Here is a 24,115-nt window from a genome sequence, read left to right on the forward strand (position 1 = left end):
GGGTTTGTAGTAAGATTCGAGGGTTATTTTAAAAGTCGATTTGATCTTTTCACCAACTGCGTCGGAGTCTTTCAGCGTTGTGTATATCAGTGGAGCTCCGTCTCAAACGGGAAAACATAAACAAACCTTACGTAATCCAGTCATTTCCCCCTCTCACATGACTCGGTCGGCTGCGCTATCGTCATCGCCCTCTTATCGCTATCCCACCCCCCTCATATCATGTTGACTCCCCTACATCTCCGCACCTCTAGGCGCCCCCCCTTTAACTAATACGCATAGCTCGACTATCGCATGGACTCTCGTCCACCCATAGTCGACGGGTCATAAAAACAGACAGACCACTATGACTACTACTTCCCCATCGCAGGCGCAGATATTCCCCGGGAAAGGACTTGGGTTTATCAGTATGTCTCTTTGTCTAGTCTCACAACCCTTTCAGCTACTCCCGCTAATACTTACAAAGCACTGGGCGCTTCCCTCCATAATGTCCTCACCCGCGTCAAGTCGTATCCACAAACCTATCCCGCCATCGACCTATCCTACTCCCCCGCAGATCCGCTTCGAAAACCGGTGATATTGCAGTTACCTTCAAATGGCCTGCGCCTTCGATTTGACGGTCCTGATCAGAGGCTCCGTTTGATCGAAGTTCTCGACTTCTCTAGAGTGAACCTGGTATACAAAAACCAGGATGTTCTCAAAGGTGGGAAGTCAGCAGAACAACCCTTGTCTTCGCACGGTCCCAGCTTCCGGCACGTCTACAATCGCTTGTTTGGTCCCTCATACCCAGGAGAATATGTACCACCGGCAGATCCTCAATCGCCATATGGCACCTACGTGCTCTCGTATCCCGGGGTGGCATTCTCGTTCCCCCTTCAGCACTCTGCCTGGTCCGACCAATGTGATTTTGTAGCGTTATTATCCTCCTCGGCCGCCCTTCCGGCCACATCCATGTCAGTCTTCCAAGGGTCATCATGGCCTGAGGTTAGAGGCAAGTTGTTCACGCAACAGACACAGTACCCACGATCGTCGGCTTTGATTGGCAAATCCCGAGAATCACTGGCGGATGAAATCGAGGAGTGGCATGTTCTGGGCGCTGGGAAACTTGAAGTGGTTCGAAGGACGGGTTCTCCATTATACATAACACTGGGAGAGACGACTCCCCAGGATCTGATTGCTGACTTCGGTCCACCCGACGCAATCTACCGTAAGAATGACCGCCGCATCTCGATTCATCGTGCAACTGGGGGTGGGGACCTGCACTTGAGTCCCTCTCCAGGCAGAGGAATCGAGATTCCGGACGGCGATCACTCATCTACTAACAGCGTAACTGATGATTCTGACGAAGAGATGGCTACCTTCAATATTGGAGACCCCACCTCACTGCCTGCAGACTACTTTTTGAACTACTTCCACCATGGGTTCGATGCCTTCATCTCGTATCCCACAACACCTGGACCTGCTTTCCCCGCCTCAGGTCTTCCAGATCCATCGCCGCAGCCACCATCTTCCCAGCTGACAGTGACAAAGATTATTCTTCATGGGAATGTCCCAGGATCTTATCCATTCAATCGTCACCGCCGCAGTCGCTGGCTAATTCCATTGGATGAATCTGGGGACTGTCTGACTTCAGAGTCACCCTATGACGAAGTCTCAGAGCGGCTGCGCGCTACTTGGAAAGGATCTTACGCCAGCCCCGCCGAAGAGCGTGCTCTGCAGCGGCCAATGGTGCTGAACCGTGGCTGGGGAGACAGTCCCGAGAGCAGTGTTGAGTTCCTCGGTGGCTGGGAGGAGAGTACGGCTAAAGGTCCTCGGAGTGGTTCCGATGGGCAAGATGGTGGATTAGGCAACACGGAGCTTTTTGGGTTCCCTGGGTTGTTATTTGAAGTTCTCAAGAATGGGGCCGTGAGCTGTTTGACAGTGTACTGATTTGAGACTATCGCAAGCGCTTTTTTTATACTCTATACTATATTTCAATGCATTATGAATCATGATAATCTTAGGTATTTTTTTCAATGTGAAACTATATGTGACCATTAAACACAAGTAGAGTGTAGCTGTGATTGATAGATAACCTTAAGGTGGAGAATCTGAAAATGGCCTCCGTCCTGATTACTCTCCCATCTCTCTCTTTCTCAAATATCCAGGCTGTATGATGCTGCGGATGGGAATACAGACTTGAGACTTCATGATGGGTGTCGGTATGGGGATGCTGCGCTTGAGACATAACGATTTGATGGGCGGTTGTTATGAGTATGTACAGTGCCGACCGCTAGTTATCGCCTTCCATATCGAACAACACATACCTAATCGCATGATACGTTAATCCATATTTGGTTAAGTAATATTTCAATATCTGTTTCAAGTGTGAATCGTACGACGGAACAAGTAAATTACCAACTTGGGTATCTGTACATTTAGTAGTACAGATCTAAAACGTACCAGGCCAACCTTTAAACAAGTATTATCTACCGGACGGGACTCTGAGTAAATTAATGGTATCTTTCGTGCATCATGTGTCCACAGGATAGATATATTCAGGCTTCGGTTATATCAATGATTTCGCCATAGCCTTCTTTACATGGACGCTGTGATATTATGATCCTGTTTAAGTCATGCAGAAGATAAACTGCAGTGATGTAGCTATTTTTCCGAATTCCATTACAGGCATGGAAGTCTTGCAGTCTTATTATTTAAACAATCTAGCGAATTTCTTAATAGCCCGCCGTGCCGTACTAGCATTGGGCTCGAGCTTCTCATTGTTTGGCAGTTCTCCCTTGTACATCTTCTCTGCCTCTTTCAGCTTCCCTTGTGCTCTGTAGAGATTGTCAAGGTTGTTGACTGTATTTAGAGTGGATGTATGATCTGGGCCGAGGGCCTTCTCATAGCCTGCCAGTGCTCGCTGGTACATCTCCTCTGCCTCTTTCAGCTTCCCTTGATCTCTGTAGAGAAGGCCAAGGTTGTTAACTGTTGTGAGAGTGGATGTATGATCTGGGCCTAAGGCCTTTTCGCATCCTGCAAGATCTCGCTGGTACATCTCCTCTGCCTCTTTCAGCTTCCCTTGATCTCTGTAGAGAAGGCCAAGGTTGTTGACTGTATTTAGAGTGGATGTATGATCTGGGCCGAGGGCCTTCTCTTTGCCTACCAGTGCTCGCTGGTACATCTCCTCTGCCTCTTTCAGCTTCCCTTGATCAGAGTAGAGAAGGCCAAGGCTGTTGACTGAATCTAGAGTGGATGTATGATCTGGGCCGAGGGCCTTCTCATAGCCTACCAATGCTCGCTGGTACATCTCCTCTGCCTCTTTCAGCTTCCCTTGATCAGAGTAGAGATTGCCAAGTCCATGAAATCCTCCCAAAATGGAAATATTGTCGGCAGAGTATTGTCTATTGCGCACTGCAATCGCGTGTGGAATAAGGCGTCGCTCTAGCGTCGTATAATCACGTTTACTTGCATCAGGGACCGAGTATCCAACACATACGAGTGCGAGCTCATCAAGCTGGAGGGAATTCACACTTTTATCTGTGTTGGCTATATGGACGCACCAATCCTGTACTACAGGATGCATCGCATAGCTTCCATTTTGTTGCTTTGTGTAAACAACAGAGAATTCTATCAAGGGCCTCACGCAATCTCTGAACCGAAGTTCACTTGAGATGGCTCTTTCGAGCCAATCTGGAACTTCGGAGCTATTAGATGCATTTTCTAATAACTCGAACCAAATATCACGATTATCGAAGCAGGCAAGTAGCAGTAGAAGGTTTGCTGCCCCTCGGTCACGCCTCTGGATTTCACGATATGAGATCATCCATGTTTGTAGCATATTGCCTTGCTGGTACTGACGTCCAGGATTTGATTGCCGCTGTAGCTTAGACCAATCTTCATGGTAGTACTGCAAGTACTTAGTGATACTGGTTCCAGTTTCCCGCATAAAAGCCCCGGCGATAACAATGGCCAAAGGTAGTCCATCTAGACGATTGGCAAGAGTAAGGAGATCTGTATATATTAGTATTATTTGTAACGTCTTTTTTGGAAGTGCTTTAGTACCTGGATCGATATCATATTTGCTGGTGGTGTTCCTTGCTGATAGACCACTGCTCTGTAGGAGTAATTCAATTGAGGTATGAGAGTCAAGCCTGTGAACTGGGAAAGACTTCCCTAGCTCACTTAGCGTTTGAAGCCGAGAAGTGATAAGGATAGAGCCATGGTCTGCTTTGGGGAAAAATTCGGCAATATCATATCCCTTATCAGCAGCGCTATTGAAAGGGGAGTATTGATCGATGTTGTCAAAAATGATCAGCCAGCGCGAGTTGCCCTCTAATGCTAGCCACCGTAGCATATGTCTGGCTCGTTGCTCTACCTCTCCTTTATTAGTCGTCTCGCTATCCCAACCCTGTCCTGGTAGTCGGTTCAAGGCAAAGCTTAATGATTGTAAGAGCGTATCTCGATCCTTGCCACTAAGCCAGAAGATAGCCGTAAAATCATCTTTACGATCTCGCGCGAAGCGAATCGCTAGCTGTGTTTTTCCCATCCCACCAAGCCCATGAAGGATTGCAACTTTCCACGATGGCGAATTTGTTGGTTGGAGATACTGCCATAGATTATCTAGCTCGTTTTGTCGCCCTATAAATTCCTCAATCACAGGAACTGCGGTAAGGTCTAGGGGGATGTTGAAGCGGTGGACTACACACGGAAAGCTTGATTTAGTCATCAATTCAAATCAGATAGTTAAGGAGTGCCACGAATTTAGATCTAGAAACTCTTACCAGAATTTGCTAGAGTATTCCGTGCTGTTGGAGTAGTCTCAATCTGGTCGATTGGAACCATTAAAACAAGGTCCTTAGCATAGGCTGCTGCCACTGCTGCCGCATATCCTTGCCATTCCTTGTTCTTGTGTGAGTCAGCATAGTCGCAAATGCCCCGGATGACCAAGCAAGGAAAGTCATTCATAAGCCCGGCCGCTTCCATTTCCACACAGCACACTCCTAGCTCCTGAGCTAGCTGATCTCTCTGTTTGCCATCTTTCACTACTTGATTTCCAGATGCAACCAGTCCATAGTGAATCACTGGCTCTTCATGATCCCGAGAAGGCCGTAGAATCAGTTTTGACTTATCACAATCGACGCACGTAGCTGATGCTCTATGGTTATATTCAGTTTGGTATAAAAAGTCGCCTTTAGTCGGTCGTACAAAATTCGCAGCCGTCCGCGATTTTAATTTGGCTTGGATGTCGGATATGAATTCAAAGACTCGACTGTCTTCGGTGAAGTGGTGGGCTTGGAGTGTAGCGAGGGCAGTCAGCAGGACCTTAGGTGGCCGATTCAGTATCCCTGTTCGCTGGAATTGACCACCACTTAACGCTTTGCCAAGATCGTATTGAATCACGCCTCCAGATGTGTCCGCTGGCTGGCTCACCACAATGTCGCCTAGTCGAATATCTGCGTTGCTGCTTGGTACCCCTCCACCGATACCGACCATTAGACCGAACCGGATAGAGTGGAAAGTCGAGAGCAACTGCATCGCTACTGTAGCAGCTGATACGTTTCCATAGCACCACTTGGTAAACAGGCAATAACGATGTTGTGATCCCCGATATTTCCCAGAATGTACGTATTTTGGTCAGTCGGCGGCCGTGGTAGACTCGGGTGTATGGAGTCTAACATCAGCTTTGCGGCTGCCATCTCCAAGGGTAAAGCGCATATCCATCCGACTGTGTAATCGCCATGGGATAGAGAGGCCCTGGCTGCCATAATGAAAAAAATAAAAAGAACGTTTAGGTTTGAAGATCGAATAGCTTATGAATCTCTCTGAACATGAGACAAACAGATTTATTATACAGCCTACCCTAAGTTTAGGCAATAAAAGCTAGAGTTCAGGAATGGAGAGCGGGGTTAAAAAGTGAGGCGTAGTCAAAAGGCTCTCACAACCAATCATTTTTGTGTAGTGGAGAACTGTTGATAGATTGCGCTTTCAAGGGCTGCCATGTTTGCCCAATTTGCATCGAACTTCCAGTTTAAGCCTCAAATTGCAGACTTGTATCTTCCATACTGGTATTTTGAACTTCTGGTATTGATTACCTTGTTCACTACAAAGCGAATTATTCACGCGCTATTCTTGTTTGGATGAGCGTATCATGTGATTAGGGTTTGAAAGACGATCTCTCTATTCTTGACGTGGAAGGCGATACCGGTCGCTACTGTATAGCATCTTTAAATAGGCGATTTGTCCCTTTTGGGTGGTAATTTGGACTTAGTAGTATTTCCCTTGTTCTTTCTCTCGAGGCAGATTCTCTCCATGTTCTTCAGGGTAACGGGTATTGTTTAAACATGTAGATTGGAGGTGCCTAATGTCCATTCTCCAATAGCTTCACCTTCACCTTCAACCTATTGCCACGCCATGTCGGTGTGCTAGCCGATGCAGGAAATTGCCCTCGGTCTGGCCGATCCCAATGTTTCGGGATGCTGATTCCTTGGTTTAATTAAAATTAGATATATTCAAAGTCGAGTAATACTCAGAAGAAAAAGAAAAACAGGAAAGAACTCAAGTTCAAGGGCCCCAAGCCTATATCGATGTAGAGAATGGTTCGGGTTACTTCCCGAGTCACACACTTCAACCCCCCACCCCTGAAATGATAACAGGAATCTCCTCAGGGAGAGATGTGGGGGGTGCGGGGGCGTGTGTGGATCTATATAGATTGAAACGAGTAATAGAATCCGCATTGGCTCTCATTGGTGTCAAGAATGTGCAATAATACTTCCTTGCAGGTTATAAAAGGGAATATATAGGGACCTCTCGAAAGGACTAACAACTCCACTTACACTCTGCATCAACCTTGATCATGGATGCTTACGAACTACCCAAGGACGAGCCCACAGACGAAAAAAAAGATGATCTTGCTATAAAGCCCACACAAACTACGACTCACGATGTCGTGTTTGGAGAAATCACAGAAGACGGGCCAAACTACCGCAATGTGCATATTAACGAGTTGGAATTGCATAGTCACTCTCACACCAAGCTGACCTTTCTTTAGGTTGGTTTTCTAGGAACTGTGACTCTGATGATGAAGTCTCAGATTGGATTGGGGATTCTCTCCATTCCGAGTGCCTTCGATGCCCTGGGGATTGTTCCAGGCGTGATTTGCCTACTTGCCATCGGTGGGATCACTACGTGGTCTGAATATGTGATTGGTACCTTCAAACTAAACCATCGCGAGGTTTATGGTATCGATGATGCCGGAGCTTTGATGTTTGGCCCAATTGGTCGTTGGGTGCTGTCCGTTGTGTTTTGCCTATGTAAGTGCACCCCAATAACAAATATATAGGCTATCTTACTGACCATCTGACCATCCAGACTACATATTTGTCAGTGCCTCTGGTATACTTGGGATTACCATCGGGTTAAATTCAGTTTCTACTCATGGTATATGCACTGCAGCTTTCGCTGCCATTGCCGCCATCCTTGGATTCGCTACTAGTAGTGTGAGAACACTCGGTCGTATCACCTGGCTAGCATGGGTTGGCTTGCCATGTATTCTTGCTGCAGGTTTGTTTCTCTCCTGGTACATATTTAAAGCATATACTTAAATTCTCCTCTAGTTCTGACTGTGTCTATCGCCGTTGGCGTCCAAGACCGCCCCCCTTCTGCACCGCAGACTCAGACACCCTGGTCCTCGGACTTCAAGATCATTGGTAATCCCTCCTTCGTCGAGGGTATTACCGCGATCTCTAATCTCACGTTTGCATTCTCGGGCACACCTGGGTTTTTCGCTATTGTATCCGAGATGCGCAATCCTCGCCGATACACGCCAGCCTTGCTTATCTGCCAGGCCTGCGTGAGTTCCATCTACACTGTCATTTCCTGCGTTATTTATTACTACTGCGGCTCCTACGTCGCCTCACCAGCTCTGGGCTCAGCTGGCGGGGTGGTGAAGCAGATTGCCTATGGGGTTGCCTTGCCAGGGCTGGTTGTTACCACGACGATTGTCATACATGTAAGGCCCACAGAGACCAAAACATCATAGCGCATCCAACTAATCTATACTGTCTATAGATACCTGCAAAGTACATCTTTGTCCACCTTCTCCGCGGGTCTCCACACTTGAATAGCAACACTCCAACCCACTGGCTCTCCTGGCTTGGCTGCACCTTTGGCGTTACTGTGATTGCGTACATCATTGCCAGCACAATTCCTGCCTTTGATGCTCTGGTCTCCCTCATCGGTGCTTTGCTTGGAACTATTCTATGTTTTCAACCTTACGGTTGTATGTGGCTGTATGACAACTGGGCTACGGGTAGAGACAAGTCCAGAGCGTGGCTGCCCATGGTTTGCTTTAGTGCCTTTGTGATAGCATTTGGATGCTTTTTGACAGTTGCTGGCACCTATGGGACAGTAGTTGGGATCATCAACTCCTACGCGGAGTCCGGCGGGTCAGCTGCTTTCTCTTGTGCGGATAACTCGAATTCTACCTAAAATACTTGAGAGGCGGCAGAGAAGGGATTGAGTTAGATTCATGTACAATCGTCCTCGAGGGCTTGGTGTTTCACGTGTCTCCTATAACTATCTCAACGGGCCGAAGTTAACTTATATCACTGATCTCTATACATTTTAAATTATACTTCTGCGACATCAACTATGGAAAAAGAAACATTGTAGCAACGTAGTGTTATAATCACAGAATATCGGACGCTTCCATAATTCCCAGGTATAGAAGTATGGCCAAGGGAATATTTTGATGCACTTGCAGAGAACAGTGTAAACGCGTATGGTGGAACGTCCGAGGCATTTGAGCCAAGGTCCCTCTATACTTGATTAGTCTGACAAGACCGACTTCATAAGCATTGATAACTGAACGAGAAACCGGGATCTATCCCGATATTTTCCCCTACAATGTTGTATGTACAATTGCTGCTGCGCCGGGTGGGCCCGCTGACCTGAAGGACCTCCGGCAAGGAACCCGGGGAAGGACGCCATTTTATATCGAAAGACTCATATTGGCCAGTGCGGTGAATCATTCGGGCCTCCAAGCCGCTCTATACTCCAATTTATCTTGGGGTAATGTCATGTCTACCCCACATTCCCCTCAATGGGAACGTGAAGATGTCGAATCTCTCGGATCTCAACGGAACAAGAAGCACCAAATATCTGTAATGAGGTAGGCAATCTGCATTGATAATCAAAAGAGTTACAACTACTAGAGAGCAACAATGATCCTTATGGGTGGGGGCACTGACAAGTTGCTGAGACTAAGAGATATGGAGATCTAGGAGACTGGACATGGATCGAATGGCTTCATAATGTATATATATTTGTTCCAATTTAATTACATAATAATATATATTCTAGTCCATCAATTAGATGTCCTATTGTCGCCGTTGTCTAATAAATACTCGCAATATGCCAAATTCACCCAACTCACGCCTTAAAAAGACAGAAGATATGATGCTTCACCTGATCAAGTGCCTAGGTTCTGAGCCTCGCACATCTTCGGATAAAGTCGCCCTCTCGCCAGTAATTCCTCATGAGTTCCGGACTCAACGATCCGGCCCCCATCAAACACGCAAATCATATCCGCATGACGAATAGTTGACAAGCGATGAGCAACCGCGATCGTGATTCTATCCCCTTGGGAAGCCGCCTCATTCAGTGCATCTTGGACAATTCTCTCCGATTGGGTGTCCAGCGCGCTTGTTGCTTCATCTAGGAGGAGTAGACGGGGATTACGGAGTAACGCTCTGGCAATGGCGATGCGTTGGCGCTGCCCGCCAGAGAGCTGTGTCCCATTGGTACCACAGAGGGTCATAAGGCCATCAGGCAGAGAAGAGATAAATTCCCACGCATTGGCAGCCCGACAGGCAGCCTCAATGTCGTTGTCAGAAACCGTCGACGGGCTACCAGTCGGTGTCCCCATGGAGATATTTTCGCGAATGGTGCCAGGGTAGAGGGTGGGTTCCTGCTGTACAAGTGCTACTTGCGCTCGATACAGCCAAGGATTCATGCTCTCTAATGTATGGGCGTCGATTCTGATGTGACCGGCTACTGGATCGTAGAAACGTTCGAGTATACCGATCATGGTACTTTTTCCACAGCCGGATGCGCCGACGAACGCGACAAATTGACCCTTTTTAATCTATAAAATGTATTAGCAGCGGAAAAGGACAGTTTGTGATGATATGGGTCCCGTACATGAAGGTCAATACCACGTAGTACGCGAGCGTGAGGTCTCATTGGGTAAGAGAATTGCAGGTTTTCCAAGTGGAGAGATTTAAAGCCACCAGGGCCAATTTCGCGGTTTTCGTCAGTCTCTCGAATTGTAGGCTGGAGCTGTTCAAGCCAAAATATGTAGTTGGCAGCATTTGTTGCCTTTGTCATGCCTGGATAGCTGTTAGCAACCCGTTTTCACCTCCCACACAGCCTCGGAATGCATCTTACTGCTTGAAAAGCCAAAAAGGATTGAAGCTTGTTGGCCAGAAAAGAAAACACTTAGAAAACAGATGAAAAAGTTGACCATGCTCACATCTCCAAATGAGACAAGCCGACATCCATACCTATGTCGAGATGATCCGATGGTTAGCATCCTATCACAAACCCGAGAACAAGGCATTTGAGCCTGCGAAAAAAATACGATGGACAAACATACCAGAAACCGAGAGCCAGGAAAGAGTATTCAACCGTCTGAGTGAATGCGAAAGGAAGCATTACGAGAAGCACTGGCCTCGTAGATGTGGCAACTGCTTGGTCAAGTTCATGGGTGTATCGCTCCAAAACTGATGTCTCAATTGCCAAGGAAGACACCGTCCGGATAGCTGTCACGGCCTCTGAGGCAATGGATGCGCTCCTCGAGAATAGTTTTGAAATCTTGTGGTCCATGGCACCCTCCATTCGGATGCGAGCGTAACCGGCAGTGAGCATGGGTGGAAGTCCTGCTAGAACAACAACAAGGCCTAGCTTCCATGCATATACTATTGCCAGGATGGAGCATGAAAACACACCAGTCGCTGCAACCAGCATCAGAGCAACATTAAAGCCCATAAGCTCAAATACGGACTGTGGATAAGAGTCAGCACGACTGGCCAGTGCCCCCGTGGTGTTCTCGGCGCGATCAAAGAATTGCAGGTCTTGCTTCATTATGTCGTTGATGACTTGCTTCCGGTATTTGTGGTTCATTGTCTTGTTGGGTTAGTCAAGCCAAGATGCACCCATCAATAAAGGAGACTTACCTGTGCAACAATATTTGATGTCCATCCGATAATAAAATAGACCACGAAAGATCCAAGACCGAGAACGAAAAACATGAGAGCGAAAAAGTTCCCTTTTGTCCGCATAGCTGCGCCTGTGTATTGAAAGACTTCGATGAACTTGGACATCAAAATAGCTTGACCGGGATATGCAGCAGCTACAATTTGATCAGTTTCAATCTGTGAAAATAGGGGTTCAAAATGCTAGTCTCACCTCCTGTTAAACAAGCCAGAACCATCATCATCAAAGTCCAATTGAGCTCAGGTGTGGATTTCACCAATCTCCAGATTGTGTGGAGAAGACCCAATCTTTTCCAATTGTCAAAATCATCCCGACTCAACTGCTTCTCCGAAGTTGATCTCGTCGTAGTCGAATGGCGGGTCAATTCACCAGCAAGTATAACATGATCCTCTTTGTCTGTTTCATCCTGGCTATCCGAGGCAGATTCGGGGTCCTGCGTCGCCACAGACAAATCCTGAGCCTGCACCAATCGTGCATACGCACCATTCGATTCCAAAAGGGAGTTATGTGTACCTTGCTCGAGAATACGGCCATGTTCCATGACGACAATATTATCGGCATCTCTGATGGTGGCTAATTTGTGTGCAATGGTGATTGTCGTGCGTCCCTTGGACACATTGTTCAGTGCCCGTTGAACGACTTCCTCGGCATGAGGGTCAAGTGCACTCGTTGCCTCATCCAGAAGAAGAAACCGTGGTTGGGAAACAATGCTGCGAGCAATTGCAACCCGTTGCTTTTGACCTCCGGATAATAGCCCGCCTCTCTCCCCAATAACGGTATCATACCCGTTAGGAAGTTGGGTGATGAAATCATGGGCAAAGGAAATTTTAGCAGCATCCTGTATCCGGGCCAGTTTCTCAGCTGGGGATTCATTCTCCCAAGGCGTACCCACAAGCCCATTCGCGATGTTTTCAGCGACTGTCCCAGAAAACAAAACGGGCTCTTGTTGAACAAGCCTAACCTGCTGACGTAGCCATTTGAGGTTGAAAAGTTCGATAGGCTGGCCATCAAGCTTGATCGTTCCAGACAAAGGGTCGTACCATCGTTCAACCAGTCCAACGATAGTGCTTTTTCCAGACCCGCTTGCCCCCACGAGCGCAGTTGTCTTGCCGGCGGGAATGTGCAGTGAGAAGTCGTTCAATACCTTGACATCAGGGCGCGTAGGGTAAGCGAACGAAATGCCACTAAAATCGAGATATCCCATCACATCTGTCGGTCTTTCTCCGGAGTCGTCGAACGGATCGATTCTTGACTTTCGGTCCATGAGCCGGAATAGCTCTGCCGCCGCGGAGCCCGCGCGGACAAACTCAATCAAATAAGGCATTATAGCTGTCAAGCTTGTAGCTGCCACAATCACGGACATGAGCACACTGCGAGTATCATGGTTAGCGTTGCCAGCTGTGAAAGAATAAAGGCTGAACAAACATGAAAATATCCCCAGATTGCTCCACCTCCCCGGTAGATACCATTTTTATGCCTTGCCAAAAGCACAAGCCAAACCCTGCAAAGATGATGGCGTACTCCGTGGCAAATAGGCAACCAAAAAGAGGAGATTTCTTATTTCCGAGCTTTCTTGAAACTTGCAAAAACTTGTCGAAGTCGCATACTAGTTGGTTTCGAAGCCCGAATGCCTGTACCGTCCGAGCGCTTGACAGGATACTCTCTGCAAAAGATCCAGCTTGGGCCTGAACTTTGAGAATTTGTGCTTCAATCGAAGCTTCGAATGTGGAGCTGATGCCCACAGCTAGAAGCATTGATGGGGGAATGCAGCAGCAAATGAGGGTCAGCTTCCATTGAGTGACAAATGCTAGCACGAAGGCTGATATAAAAGCGGACAGGCCCTGGACAATTAGCCCCATTTTTTCCGATATTCCAGCCTGGACCAATCGTCCATTCGAAGTAGCTTGCATCGCAATCGATCCGCTAGTGCCAGAATCGAAGAAGGCAATTTCCTGGCTCAGGCCTGCTTTCAGGTACCGGCGGCGAATATTTCGTGTGATCCGGTATGCGGCAAGTGTAAAGAGTGTGCTGTATCCATAAGTGAGGCAGAATCGGCAAAGGCCAATGACGAAGAAAAAGAGACTATTTTTATATATTAGATCCTTCCTGTCCATCTATATTGAAGGGCATTGCACATACCTGAGTCTTGCAGATTCACTTCGGAACTTCGAAGCATCGGTATGACCCGCCGTGTAGTCGGTGATCAGTGTGATAAACTGACCAAACACCAGATTGACAAGAGCCATGCCAACACCGGACCCTAATGCGCAGGCAGTGGCAATGGCTTGCAAGGTATAGTCTTTGGAGGAGCCATAGTGAAAGATCCTCTGCTTGGTGTTAGACTTTTAACCAGCAAAGGAAAAGGAATGTCCCTACCAGATATGCACCAAAGGCACTTGTTTCTTCCTTAGACCCCTGGTCCTTAGACCCCTGGTTATCAATTGAATCTTTCTCGGATTGTTTCTCCATTGTAGATAATTTAGATATCCATGTGAAACACCCTCAGGCGATTAGAGAGTCAAGTCGACTTTGCTTCCAAACCGATTTTCGATTTGCACAGTGTGTGAATAAAAGACAATTATGGGCCAGTTATCGAGATATGTCGCTCTTTTTGAGCTTCCAATGCTGATTCATGGAGGCAACTCTGCCAGGGGGATTACAGAGTGCTCACGGGTTCCGCGGATTCCGCGGACTCCACGGGCCCCGATGGCCCCGGGCTCCTATAAGACACTCCAGATTGACCCAGTATGAAATGTATAGCTAAGAACTTGGCATCCAAATTAGTTGAAATTATTTTAAAATTATCAGTGAGAGGTAATGGGCCATGATTTAATATCACTCAAACGGTATATTCCAATATAGCTGAAGAGTACCGGTATAATGGCAGAAATATATAGTACTCCATCAGGATATCCGTCTAGAATAAGATAACGACATATTTGACGGATAATCTGACTAGATATGTTATAAGTATGAAATGCATTTCTCTATATTTTCCTATTGATATTACAGACGTCCTTCAACATCTCACGGAACATATAGAATGATCACACCTCACTTCGTCCTAATTCATCATCCGATGGCCATATCACGGGAAACCCTTGGGCCTTCCTTCTCAGCAATGTCTCTTTTTTCCATTTCCAAAATCCAGACTCCCTGTCATTGGTAGATAGATGACCTATCATAGAGATTGGATCGGTAAACCGTGGGCGAGCTAACCAAGCTGCAAGATCAAATTCATGATATAGTTGTCCATCAACAAGCATCTGAATCGTCCCAATATGCTCATAGAGTGGCTGCCCAAATTTGGAAGTATGATAACTCATATAAAGAAGATCGCTTATCCAGGCCTTCAGATATTCACAGAGCCACTCCGGGCGCGTTTTATATGATGACAATGTCTCTGAAGACTCGCTCTGGTCGCCCCGATCCCGACCCCAATGCCGCCCCGACCACTGCTTGTATGTGACATCTTCTGGTGGGAAGGAAAGTTCCAGTTCCGCAGACTGGAAGTCGAGAACGAGTGTATCGATCAGCATCCCCCGGTCCTCGAATTCCTTCGTGTTTTGAGGATGTTCAGAAGTCTCGTCTTCTTCTTTGCGCTTTTTTTCTCCCACGGGACCATAGCGGAAAAATCGCTCTAATGCCGCATAGAAGTACCAGTGGAAGCCTAGCCGACCGCCGTCGCCAAGTTGGCTACGGATGGTGCGCTTCTCGATAATGTGACCGAACAGACGCACATTCGCGTAAAGTGTCGATATGTGGGTTGTGAGACACGGTACTGACAGCCAAGTCAGGAAGATGCGCAAGTCATCCTTGACTGATATGTCAAGAATGTACTCGACTTTCATGCGTCCGAGGATCACCTGAGTCTCGGTCGAAATTTGATGATTTGTGAGGAGTAGAGGCAGACAGTTTGAAGGATTGGCCTTGCTCTGATGGTTATAATACGCATTGCGACCTCTATTGACCCACGCATTATATGTAAGGTCATGATACTCGATTCTATCCGATTCAAGAGGAGTCGGAGGCGGGCTGAGCGGGGTGTAGAGCACATGCTCGATGATGAGTATTCGGAGCTCAAACGGGAGATTAAGAAACAGAGACATGGTTAGGTTTCTGATGACTGGAGTACTTTGGAGAAATATATATATATATATATATATACAAAGTGGTCAAAGGTAGTCAACAGGGGAGTTCCTGAGGTCAAAGGTCCAGGGCGGAGTCTAAACTCGTTTGGGAAGAAGCTATGTTTTGTCCAACGCCAAGACTCTCTTCTCTTCTTAACCTCTTAGCATTTTCTAAGGATATGCTGGACAATGCCCGAATTGGCGCGGTCAATCCCTCGCTCATGGACCTCGACGTTGAAACTTCCTAAATCCTCATTCCCTCCACGCGTATCGCCTGTCGATCGGACCAAATACCTAAAACGATGCACCGATGATCTTTACGCCTGGCAACGCCGCGAAAGGCCCGCCGACCAACCATTCGTCTTGCACGATGGTCCACCCTATGCGAACGGCGACCTCCATGTCGGACACGCGCTCAACAAGATCTTGAAGGATATCATCTGTCGCGTACAATTGGGTCGCGGGAAGAGAGTGCGGTACGTCCCGGGCTGGGACTGCCATGGACTGCCGATCGAGCTCAAAGCCCTCCAAGGCCTGCGAGATGCAGACATTGCAAGCGGGTCGGTCAGCGCGGCCGTTATTCGCACGTCCGCGCGGAAATTGGCAAGACAAACTGTGAAGGAGCAGATGAAAGTGTTCCGTGGCTGCGCGGTCATGGCCGACTGGGAGAACCACTGGAAGACCATGGACAAGGAATTCGAGATGCGACAATTGGGTATCTTCCGGGGAATGGTGGACCGAGGCCTCATCTACCGAAAGTTCAAGCCGGTTTACTGGTCGCCTTCAACGGGTACCGCTCTTGCGGAAGCTGAACTCGAATACAAGGATGACCATATCTCGACCGCTGCCCTGGTCAAGTTCCCTCTTGTCGATATCCCCACGTATCTCGCTGAGGATCCTCTTCTTCGTGGAAAGGATGTGAGTGCTGTGATTTGGACCACAACCCCCTGGACGCTGCCTGCCAATGCTGCCATTGCAGTCAGCGAGTCTTTGGAATACACTATCGTCTTGTCGGAAAAACATGGCCACCTTCTTATCGCTCAGTCGCGGTTTGAATACCTCCAGAGTATGTTGAAAGAAGATCTCTCTGTTATTGTGCCCTCTATCCTGGGGTCCGAGCTGGCAGAGAAAACTACGTATCGACCTCTATTCAAAGGACCTGAAGCTCAGCCACAACCCATCTTTGCTGCGGACTTTGTTACTGCTGATTCTGGCTCTGGCATGGTTCACTGCGCGCCTGGTCATGGAATGGACGACTACGAAGCATGTCTTGCACGTGGCATTCCTGTGTTCGCTCCCGTCAACGATGAAGGCAAATTCACAGATAAAGCCATGCCCCTCGATCCTACACGTTTAGCCGGAAAGCCTGTCTTGGGAGAAGGTAACACTGCAGTGTTGGAATGGGTCGAATCGTGTGATCAGTTGCTTGCCCAACACAAGTACGAGCACAAGTACCCTTACGACTGGCGCTCAAAGCTCCCGATCATTGTTCGGGCAACCGAACAGTGGTTTGCCGATGTAGCCGATATTCGCAGCAGTGCTCTTCGAGCGTTGGAAGATGTCCGGTTTGTGCCCGAGACTGGAAAGAACAGACTCGAGAACTTTGTGAAGAATCGGAATGAATGGTGTATCTCGCGTCAGCGCGCGTGGGGTGTTCCAATTCCTGCAATCTATCACCGGACCACTGGAGAGGCTGTCTTGACTAAAGATAGTGTTTCACATATTATGACTACAATTGAAGAGCGGGGAATCGATGCTTGGTGGACCGACAGTGCGGATGATGCTGCATGGATTCCTCCGTCCTTGCGGGACGAGGCTGGAGCGGGGTATCGACGTGGAACGGACACCATGGACGTTTGGTTTGACAGTGGTACTAGCTGGGCCGAAATCGATGTCCCTATGGAAGGTCGGAGTCATCCAGCAGACGTCTATCTCGAAGGTACTGATCAACACCGCGGTTGGTTCCAGTCTGGCCTCCTCACGTATATCTCACACCAACTCGGCTCGGGTCAATCCACGCCTCATGCGCCATTCAAGAATCTCATCACCCACGGTTTCACCCTGGATGAACATGGGCGGAAAATGAGCAAATCCATTGGCAACGTGATGTACCCGCAGACCATCATGGATGGAACTCTGCTGCCTCCCCTCAAACCCCGCAAAGGCAAAGGAAAGAAGCAGCCGGAGAACCAAGAACCCGTGTACGACGCTCTTGGCCCCGATGCGCTTCGCATGTGGGCGGCAAGCAGCGACTACACGCGCGACGTGGTGATTGGAAAACAGGTGCTCCAGACCGTCAACACCAGTCTCCACAAGTTCCGTGTCACCTTCAAGTTGTTACTGGGTGCCCTTGCCGATTTCAACCCAAAGAACGTTGTCCCATACGGGCAGCTGCAGCTGGTCGATCGAATTGCACTCAAGCATCTCTCGGACATGGTACTCACATCGCAGAAGGCATGTGACAACTTCGAGTTCTACAAGGGTGTGAGCACGATGAACCGGTGGGCCAACCTCGAGTTTTCTGCTTTCTACATGGAGGCGATCAAGGACCGACTCTACACCCTTGGTGAGGACAGCACAAGTCGCCGTGCCGCGCAAACGACCTTGTTCTACATCTACAATCATCTTCAAGAGGCACTGGGTCCCATCACACCAGTACTTGTGGAAGAAACTTGGGAACATACTCCCGAGTCCATCCGCACCCAATCTGAACACCCCCTGCAGCGTATTATTTCCGCTCCGGCTCCAGAGTGGCAGGATTTAGCCCTGGACACCAGCTACCAGGAGCTGACGGTGGTCCACTCCGCCATCAAAAATCTGCAGGAGCAGGCCCGTAGTAAAAAACAGCTTGGCTCCTCCCTGCAATCCTTTGTCCACATTGTGCTCCCCAGCAGCTCTGGATTATTCCAGCAGTATCTGTCCGAGCTCCCTGATCTCTTTGTTGTGTCCTCTATCACCCTGGCGTCCCCCAGTGAAGCTCTCCCGGATGACATCAAGGATGCTGACTGGCAATATGAGGAGACATTTGAGCTGAGTGGCCAACCAGGCAAAGTGTATGTGTATGCGCCACAGGCCTCCAAATGCCCACGGTGCTGGCGGTACGCCATTCCGGAGCCGGTGGCGATCGAAAATGCGATCTGCGACCGGTGTGAGACAGTGGTGCATGAGGCAAACGCCTAGATCACTTTACAAGTCTGTATACTTATTTCTTTTATGTATTACTTATGTATTATATCGATCATCTCCAGGCAGTGATTGGACATGACAGCCAATTTAACAACTGCAGTGCAGCCAATAATCTAGAGACATCCAACTTTCCAATTCCAAACCAAGCTGAATGAAATTTAATCTAACTAATCTCTTTAATCCATTCAATCCATGTAATGTAGTGAATGTTTATAATTGGTTATGACGACAGTATCCAGTCAATGACGGTTGTCCCTATCATCCCCCAATCCTGTTTCGATGCAACATTGAATCATCATTCATATACTCTTGCTTCTTCTCTTTCTTCACGTCTTCACTCATTCACTTCTTCTTTTCTTCTTTTACCCATCTTCTTCAAATTCAACATGATTCAACCTCCATTTGATCAGTTTGCTACTCTCACGGCACCCACCACCACATCCTCAGTGGCGCCTATTCCCACTGTCATTCCGGGATCTGAGGTATACCAGGAACTTCATGATGTGGGAAAGCGGACTCTATGGTATGAATATATTATAGATATATATTGAATGCCTAATCATACTAACATCTATAGGGTTGTCACTGTCTTGATGGGCATCTCCTCGCTGGTGTTCTATGCTCTGGCTGCTCGTGCTCCCCTGGTGAGTTCATATCTCTTTTATATACTATACCCTCTCTATTATATATATATACCTAACATCTTTACAGCCTAAACGAATCTTCCACATTCTAACCTCCCTCATTACCACAATCTCTTTCATAATCTACCTAGCCCTTGCAACAGGCCAAGGCATAACAACCAAACATGCCAGAGTCCACGAATCCCACAAGCATGTCCCAGACACCCACACAGACTACATCCGCCAGGTCCTATGGCTGCGCTATGTAAACTGGGCATTAACAACACCCCTGCTCTTCATCAACTTCGCCCTTCTGTCCGGCCTACCAGGTGCAAACCTACTCATCGCCATTGTCGCCCACCTGGTAATGCTGGCAACAGCTCTATTCGGCATCTTTGCAGGCCACGGCCGTGAGCGCTGGGTCTGGCTGACCTTTGCATGTATTTCCTACCTGGTCGTGATCCACCATGTAGGCTTCCATGGACAGAAAGCGGCAAAGGGCAAGGATGCTCAGACACAACGGTTCTTTGGCTCTATTTCTGGATCCGCCATTGCCATGCTAGCGCTGTTCCCTATGTGAGTTATATATCCAAAAGAGCATTCTAAAGTCGGTTCAGGACGATTGCTAATGTTGGGTAGTTCTCTCGCGGCTGGTGCTCTTGCGCTTAAATTGAGCGTTGATGCGGAGACTATCCTCTTCGCTATACAGGATGTCTTTACGCAAGGTGTCCTTGGATACTGGCTTCTGTTGGCTCATGAGAGCGCGTCTGGAATGTGAGTTTTAGGTTGAACCTCTCTGTATGCGGATGACATGCTAATTTCTACAGTGCGCTTTACATGGAAGGATTCTGGTCCCATGGTGTCGGCAATGAGGGAGCTATTCGTATCGCCGACGAAGAGGGTGCGTAAGCACAAAAATGACACTTCACTCACATTCAGATTGGAAATGAGATGATAGCGTATTCGTCCTTTTTCTTTCAGTTTACCGTCATATTTCTCCCATTTGCGGGTCAGTTTCACCTTTCTCGGTTTTATTTAAGTTTTGGTCTTGAGGTATGAGGTATGAGCATGATGATATTGATATTTTGCCTTGGTCCTACCATTTTACATGTATTCCATTTATTATGTACTCTACATAAGGAGCAAGAATGACTTGAACAATTGGTTTTTTTTTTTTTTTTTTTTTTTTTTGTTACTCGTACACAACGGAATGATAGTATTTCCCTGGCGGCACGCTCACCAGAACCCCCTGGGGAAGGCTCTGGCGAGCGTGCCGCCGCCGATTGACACGAACACTGTCCGTTCACATCCTGGAGGCCCCCAGACCTCCCACCGCAGCGGTGAGCTCGGCAAGCTCCTTCTCACCGAGCTCCTCCATGGAGCTGGCCCCGGAGGGCCCGTCATTGCCCCGGGCCACTCCGAGGTTGTTCGAGTGACGAACTCGAACGTCTCGCTGGGCACGAGACAACCAGAAACCGCAGTCGATGCAGTCCTTCTTGAAGTGAACCTCCTCGAGGTTCCGGAACCACATCCCGAACGCGTCCCCGTCCACGGCGAAGCCGGCCAAGGTGAGATGCTTGACCGGCAGGTAGCGGGGGACGGGGAAACCGGTGGCGCCGGCACGAAGCCTTGCCTTCTCGATGCAGAACTTGTCAAGGTACTCGCCGTACCCGATTTTGCTCGAGATCTCTCCGTCGCCGTGCTCGCCACTATAGATCAGTCAGGTTAGAATATGTCACATCTCTCACTTTCAGATAACTCTCAGTTCGGTATCGCTTACTAGTAAACGGGTGCGCCAAACGACTTCACATTCATCACCCATCCATCCGTGATGGGCTTCCAGCCCCTTGGACCTGGCTTTTTGATTTCCGGTTCTACTGCCATCTCCAGCTCCAGAGTGGTGAGCTGGGGGTTCAACCAGACCGCCAGCCAGATGATACTCTGGTATGATTTAAACATACCAGTTAGACGCAGCACACGCAGGCTGCGGAACTCGACCAAGGGCTGCAAGTTCTCCTCGGTGGGAAGGGTGATTCTGATCTCAACCTCACCCTCTGGTTCCTTGGGGGAGTGGTGGGCTCCCTGGTCGTCGGCGGCAGTCTCATTCTCAACAGGAACCTTGGCCTCAATGGCCGCATCAGACATGGTGCCTTTGTAGATAGTCTGGGAACCATAGATATCAATATGGTCCTTGGGTGAGCCCTTGCGAGCATCGCAAAGCATGTTCAGTTTGAGGACCGACTTGGTGCGTGGGATATTATCCCAAGTGCCACCATCGTTGAGGTAAGCCATCAAGTTGATTTGAGAACTGCGAGCTGGGCGAGGAGTAGGCACAGGTTCAAGACGAGGGTCACTTGGTCGCTCAAGCCACTCTTGAAAACTGATAATGCTCCGACGGTCGGGAGAAATTGTGGAAAAAGGATAAGAGTCCTCGGGAGCATTTGGTGGTGCAATGTCTAGATTAGCAGCAGACGGTCCTCTGTAGAGAGACCGAAAGGCAGGACGGGGGGCCCTGGGGGTGGGAGGAACAGGATATTCGGGAGGGAAGAAAGTAGGAGGAGATTCAGGTGGAAGGAAAGTCGAAGGAGACAGGATGGAAGGCCGGGCAGGCTTCTGGAGTTCAACAATGCCTGCAGTTGATGCGAGGATTGGGCCTCGGCGCTTGAGACTGGGAGACTTAAAGGAAGGTAGTTTTGGAAGACGCAGGTTACCTTTCTTTGAACTGTTCTGGCTCGTCTCGGGACTCTTTGAAGGTGAGGTTGGAGTATGAGTCCTTACGGGGGAGGGATGAATGGTGTTTCGGAGTCTGGCACTATTGAAAGAAGCCAGAAGAGAGAGTTCCAAGCGACTCTTCTGCTTCTTTGGACTCTTCTCGGTAGAGCTTGTCACTGTAGTCTGAACAGGACTGTTGGAGGGCGACTGGGTAGGGCTTTGATGCGGCAATTGGCCAGTTAGGGCTAGACACAGATGATATCATTAGCACGAAGTATATATCAATGGACACGCTTGTATGTCAATCATTCAATATAACAAACATGCAGCACATGTGAAAACATACCTTGTCCCTCATTTCTAGCACGTTCCTGGACATTTCTTGTCACATAGTCCCAGAACGGCTCTCCCATGAGGCTTGACTCCCATTGCTCATGCGTGGCACGATTGTATGGATTGTTCATCTTGATTTTGAATCAATAATAACAGAAATTGGATGAAAGCGATTATTAGAAGGATGAGACGAGATGGGAGGAGATGAAAGAAGGATAGTTGGAACGAGACAGTCAGATGAGGGAAAGGTACTGCGCGCGCGTTCTCTTCAAGCGTGCGCTCGCCGTATAAACAGGAACTTGAGGTAGGTACTATTCGCACAGGCAGTGCCGAGATCTAGATCGAGGGCTCCGGTTCAATTCTGTGCGTTCGCTCTTATATTTTGCTCTGCGCCGTTAAGAATGCTAGACCCTCTACGAAGGTGTACACTAAATTGGCTAGTATAACTTGCATCATTGTTGTCGGGTTATGTTTCCAAGCGTAATCCAAGGGTGCTGTTCATGACTATCACCAACCCAGCGACGAGGACGAACAGCTTTTTTACCCTGGCAAGTCGGTGTGCCAGCTTGTTTTGTATAACTAAGAAGGGAATGACATTACTCTCGTCCAACTATATGGATCGGGACTCCATCATACTTGCAGAATCCTCAGAAATGCCTTTATCGCTATGTTGAAGCATTTTGCTTCATATCTATAACATATGCCAATCTAGAAACAACATTACAAATAACAGCAACAGTACTAGCTATCCCGATGTCGCTTCTTACGAACTATAGTACTAGCCAGCCTGGTATCTATTTCTAAAAAGGTGGAATGCTTCCAAGCTTGATACTCGCCGGTCTCGGATCCGCCGATCCACTTATCCTTTTCAGGTCTAGGTTTTGGCTAGTGACGGCCCGCGGCGGACATCCGGCGGTCCACCCCCAGAATCCTGGGCAGTTGATGCCGATGTCGGGGCTGCATACTTCCTCGTAACATCTCGAATGGCTTTATAACACCACTCAAATCTGGACCAGGGGATCTTTGTAAAACTGGGGGGGGGGGGGGGGGAGACCCTGAACCAAGTTCCAATACAATCAAAGGCTGTTTCGAGGCACTCAAGCCGGGTGGTCTTCTGGTCAGTGGGTCCGGTGCGCTAGGTAATATGGCCAAGGTGCATTCGCAACAATCAGCGGTCTGGCAGGCACGAGAAGCATTACCTTGGTGGTTCCCATCGCAGCAGGCTATGAAGGAGCTTGTCGAAGGAGCAGGCTTTAACTGGATCAAGGGCGAGGGCGAGGTCCAACTCAGGCAACGTTGACAGAGAATGAGAAAGGTGGTGTTGAAGGATGGTAGGTCTGATACTAATAAATTATTGACTTTATAACTGATGGCATATAGGATTCGTCTGTTTGGAGAGCCCTTTCTTGAGCTCCTCCCGACGATCGAGGCACGAGATGCAGCCATCAAGCACGCTTGACGTTCTTGAGACTGTTGGAAGACAGCAGCATGATGGTTCTTTTACTGTCAATTACATTCGTGTTCGCTTCGTTGCTCAAAATCCACAGTGACATCACCTTAGCTGTAAAGAATTCCAGTCTTCAGATATAATTTACGATATTTCTTGCTTCGAAATCGTGGTGCTTATCCATTCCATCTCACGAAAACCGGCAGACATAGCTAACCTTTAGCGGTAATCTGTTCAACAACTAGAATAATACTGGATGAATATTTGTTAAAGTGAAAAGCTTTTTTGCATTACCTATCACCTGAAACATACTCCAATTATCTTCGACTATGGTTTGCGTTCTATCCGCCCTATACCCGAAGTCTGTGATACAATTCCATCTCAAACCTTTCACGGCTATAAGGAGCTTCGTTGAACGGCTCTAACATTTC

At 48.2% G+C, this 24,115-nt stretch overlaps 8 protein-coding genes across 8 annotated transcripts; 4 read left to right on the forward strand and 4 right to left on the reverse strand.

Annotated features, from left to right (window-relative positions):
- The first annotated feature begins 239 nt into the window (after positions 1-239).
- N7455_004012 (UPF0183 domain protein) lies at positions 240-1,944 on the forward strand. The gene is made up of 2 exons (XM_040959608.2): positions 240-404; positions 464-1,944. Exons 1-2 carry the CDS (start codon positions 344-346, stop codon positions 1,924-1,926), a joined length of 1,524 nt encoding a protein of 507 aa, XP_040809926.1. The 5' UTR covers positions 240-343; the 3' UTR covers positions 1,927-1,944.
- Positions 1,945-2,686: 742 nt separating this feature from the next.
- On the reverse strand, positions 2,687-5,514 carry N7455_004013 (uncharacterized protein; the record flags this gene model as incomplete). Its single annotated transcript, XM_040959597.2, has 3 exons — positions 2,687-3,990; positions 4,042-4,677; positions 4,761-5,514. 3 exons carry the CDS (start codon positions 5,512-5,514, stop codon positions 2,687-2,689), a joined length of 2,694 nt encoding a protein of 897 aa, XP_040809924.2.
- Positions 5,515-6,832: 1,318 nt separating this feature from the next.
- N7455_004014 (uncharacterized protein) lies at positions 6,833-8,466 on the forward strand (the record flags this gene model as incomplete). The annotated part of the gene is made up of 5 exons (XM_040959683.2): positions 6,833-6,967; positions 7,028-7,289; positions 7,348-7,539; positions 7,593-7,987; positions 8,047-8,466. The coding sequence occupies 5 exons, from the start codon at positions 6,833-6,835 to the stop codon at positions 8,464-8,466; spliced, it is 1,404 nt and encodes a 467-aa protein (XP_040809947.2).
- A 982-nt stretch (positions 8,467-9,448) lies between these two features.
- On the reverse strand, positions 9,449-13,722 carry N7455_004015 (ABC transporter ATP-binding protein; the record flags this gene model as incomplete). The annotated part of the gene is made up of 9 exons (XM_040959584.2): positions 9,449-10,123; positions 10,180-10,367; positions 10,426-10,541; positions 10,634-11,163; positions 11,214-11,389; positions 11,446-12,623; positions 12,679-13,335; positions 13,393-13,580; positions 13,630-13,722. 9 exons carry the CDS (start codon positions 13,720-13,722, stop codon positions 9,449-9,451), a joined length of 3,801 nt encoding a protein of 1,266 aa, XP_040809896.2.
- A 578-nt stretch (positions 13,723-14,300) lies between these two features.
- N7455_004016 (uncharacterized protein) lies at positions 14,301-15,362 on the reverse strand (the record flags this gene model as incomplete). The annotated part of the gene is made up of 1 exon (XM_040959671.2): positions 14,301-15,362. One exon carries the CDS (start codon positions 15,360-15,362, stop codon positions 14,301-14,303), a length of 1,062 nt encoding a protein of 353 aa, XP_040809969.2.
- A 210-nt stretch (positions 15,363-15,572) lies between these two features.
- N7455_004017 (isoleucine--tRNA ligase ISM1) lies at positions 15,573-18,563 on the forward strand (the record flags this gene model as incomplete). The annotated part of the gene is made up of 1 exon (XM_040959674.2): positions 15,573-18,563. One exon carries the CDS (start codon positions 15,573-15,575, stop codon positions 18,561-18,563), a length of 2,991 nt encoding a protein of 996 aa, XP_040809968.1.
- Positions 18,564-18,910: 347 nt separating this feature from the next.
- Positions 18,911-20,121, forward strand: N7455_004018 (opsin family protein). The gene is made up of 5 exons (XM_040959640.2): positions 18,911-19,092; positions 19,147-19,213; positions 19,281-19,768; positions 19,832-19,966; positions 20,020-20,121. The coding sequence occupies exons 1-5, from the start codon at positions 18,956-18,958 to the stop codon at positions 20,099-20,101; spliced, it is 909 nt and encodes a 302-aa protein (XP_040809937.2). The 5' UTR covers positions 18,911-18,955; the 3' UTR covers positions 20,102-20,121.
- A 374-nt stretch (positions 20,122-20,495) lies between these two features.
- Positions 20,496-22,368, reverse strand: N7455_004019 (uncharacterized protein; the record flags this gene model as incomplete). Its single annotated transcript, XM_040959631.2, has 3 exons — positions 20,496-20,901; positions 20,973-22,149; positions 22,251-22,368. 3 exons carry the CDS (start codon positions 22,366-22,368, stop codon positions 20,496-20,498), a joined length of 1,701 nt encoding a protein of 566 aa, XP_040809901.2.
- Between the last annotated feature and the right edge of the window lie 1,747 nt (positions 22,369-24,115).

This window comes from Penicillium solitum, assembly GCF_028829755.1.
Source record: "Penicillium solitum strain IBT 25940 chromosome Unknown utg000003l_segment0_segment0, whole genome shotgun sequence".
NCBI classification, from domain to species: domain Eukaryota; kingdom Fungi; phylum Ascomycota; class Eurotiomycetes; order Eurotiales; family Aspergillaceae; genus Penicillium; species Penicillium solitum.

What these genes read in the sequence shown, in the direction of transcription:
- N7455_004018 (XM_040959640.2), top strand. Translation starts at nt 18,956, where the DNA reads ATGATTCAACCTCCATTTGATCAGTTTGCTACTCTCACGGCACCCACC. An exon ending in GTGGGAAAGCGGACTCTATG is followed by an intron (nt 19,093 to 19,146) that starts GTATGAATATAT and finishes TAACATCTATAG; the next exon opens with GGTTGTCACTGTCTTGATGG. An exon ending in CATGAGAGCGCGTCTGGAAT is followed by an intron (nt 19,967 to 20,019) that starts GTGAGTTTTAGG and finishes TAATTTCTACAG; the next exon opens with TGCGCTTTACATGGAAGGAT.
- N7455_004012 (XM_040959608.2), top strand. Translation starts at nt 344, where the DNA reads ATGACTACTACTTCCCCATCGCAGGCGCAGATATTCCCCGGGAAAGGA. An exon ending in GAAAGGACTTGGGTTTATCA is followed by an intron (nt 405 to 463) that starts GTATGTCTCTTT and finishes ATACTTACAAAG; the next exon opens with CACTGGGCGCTTCCCTCCAT.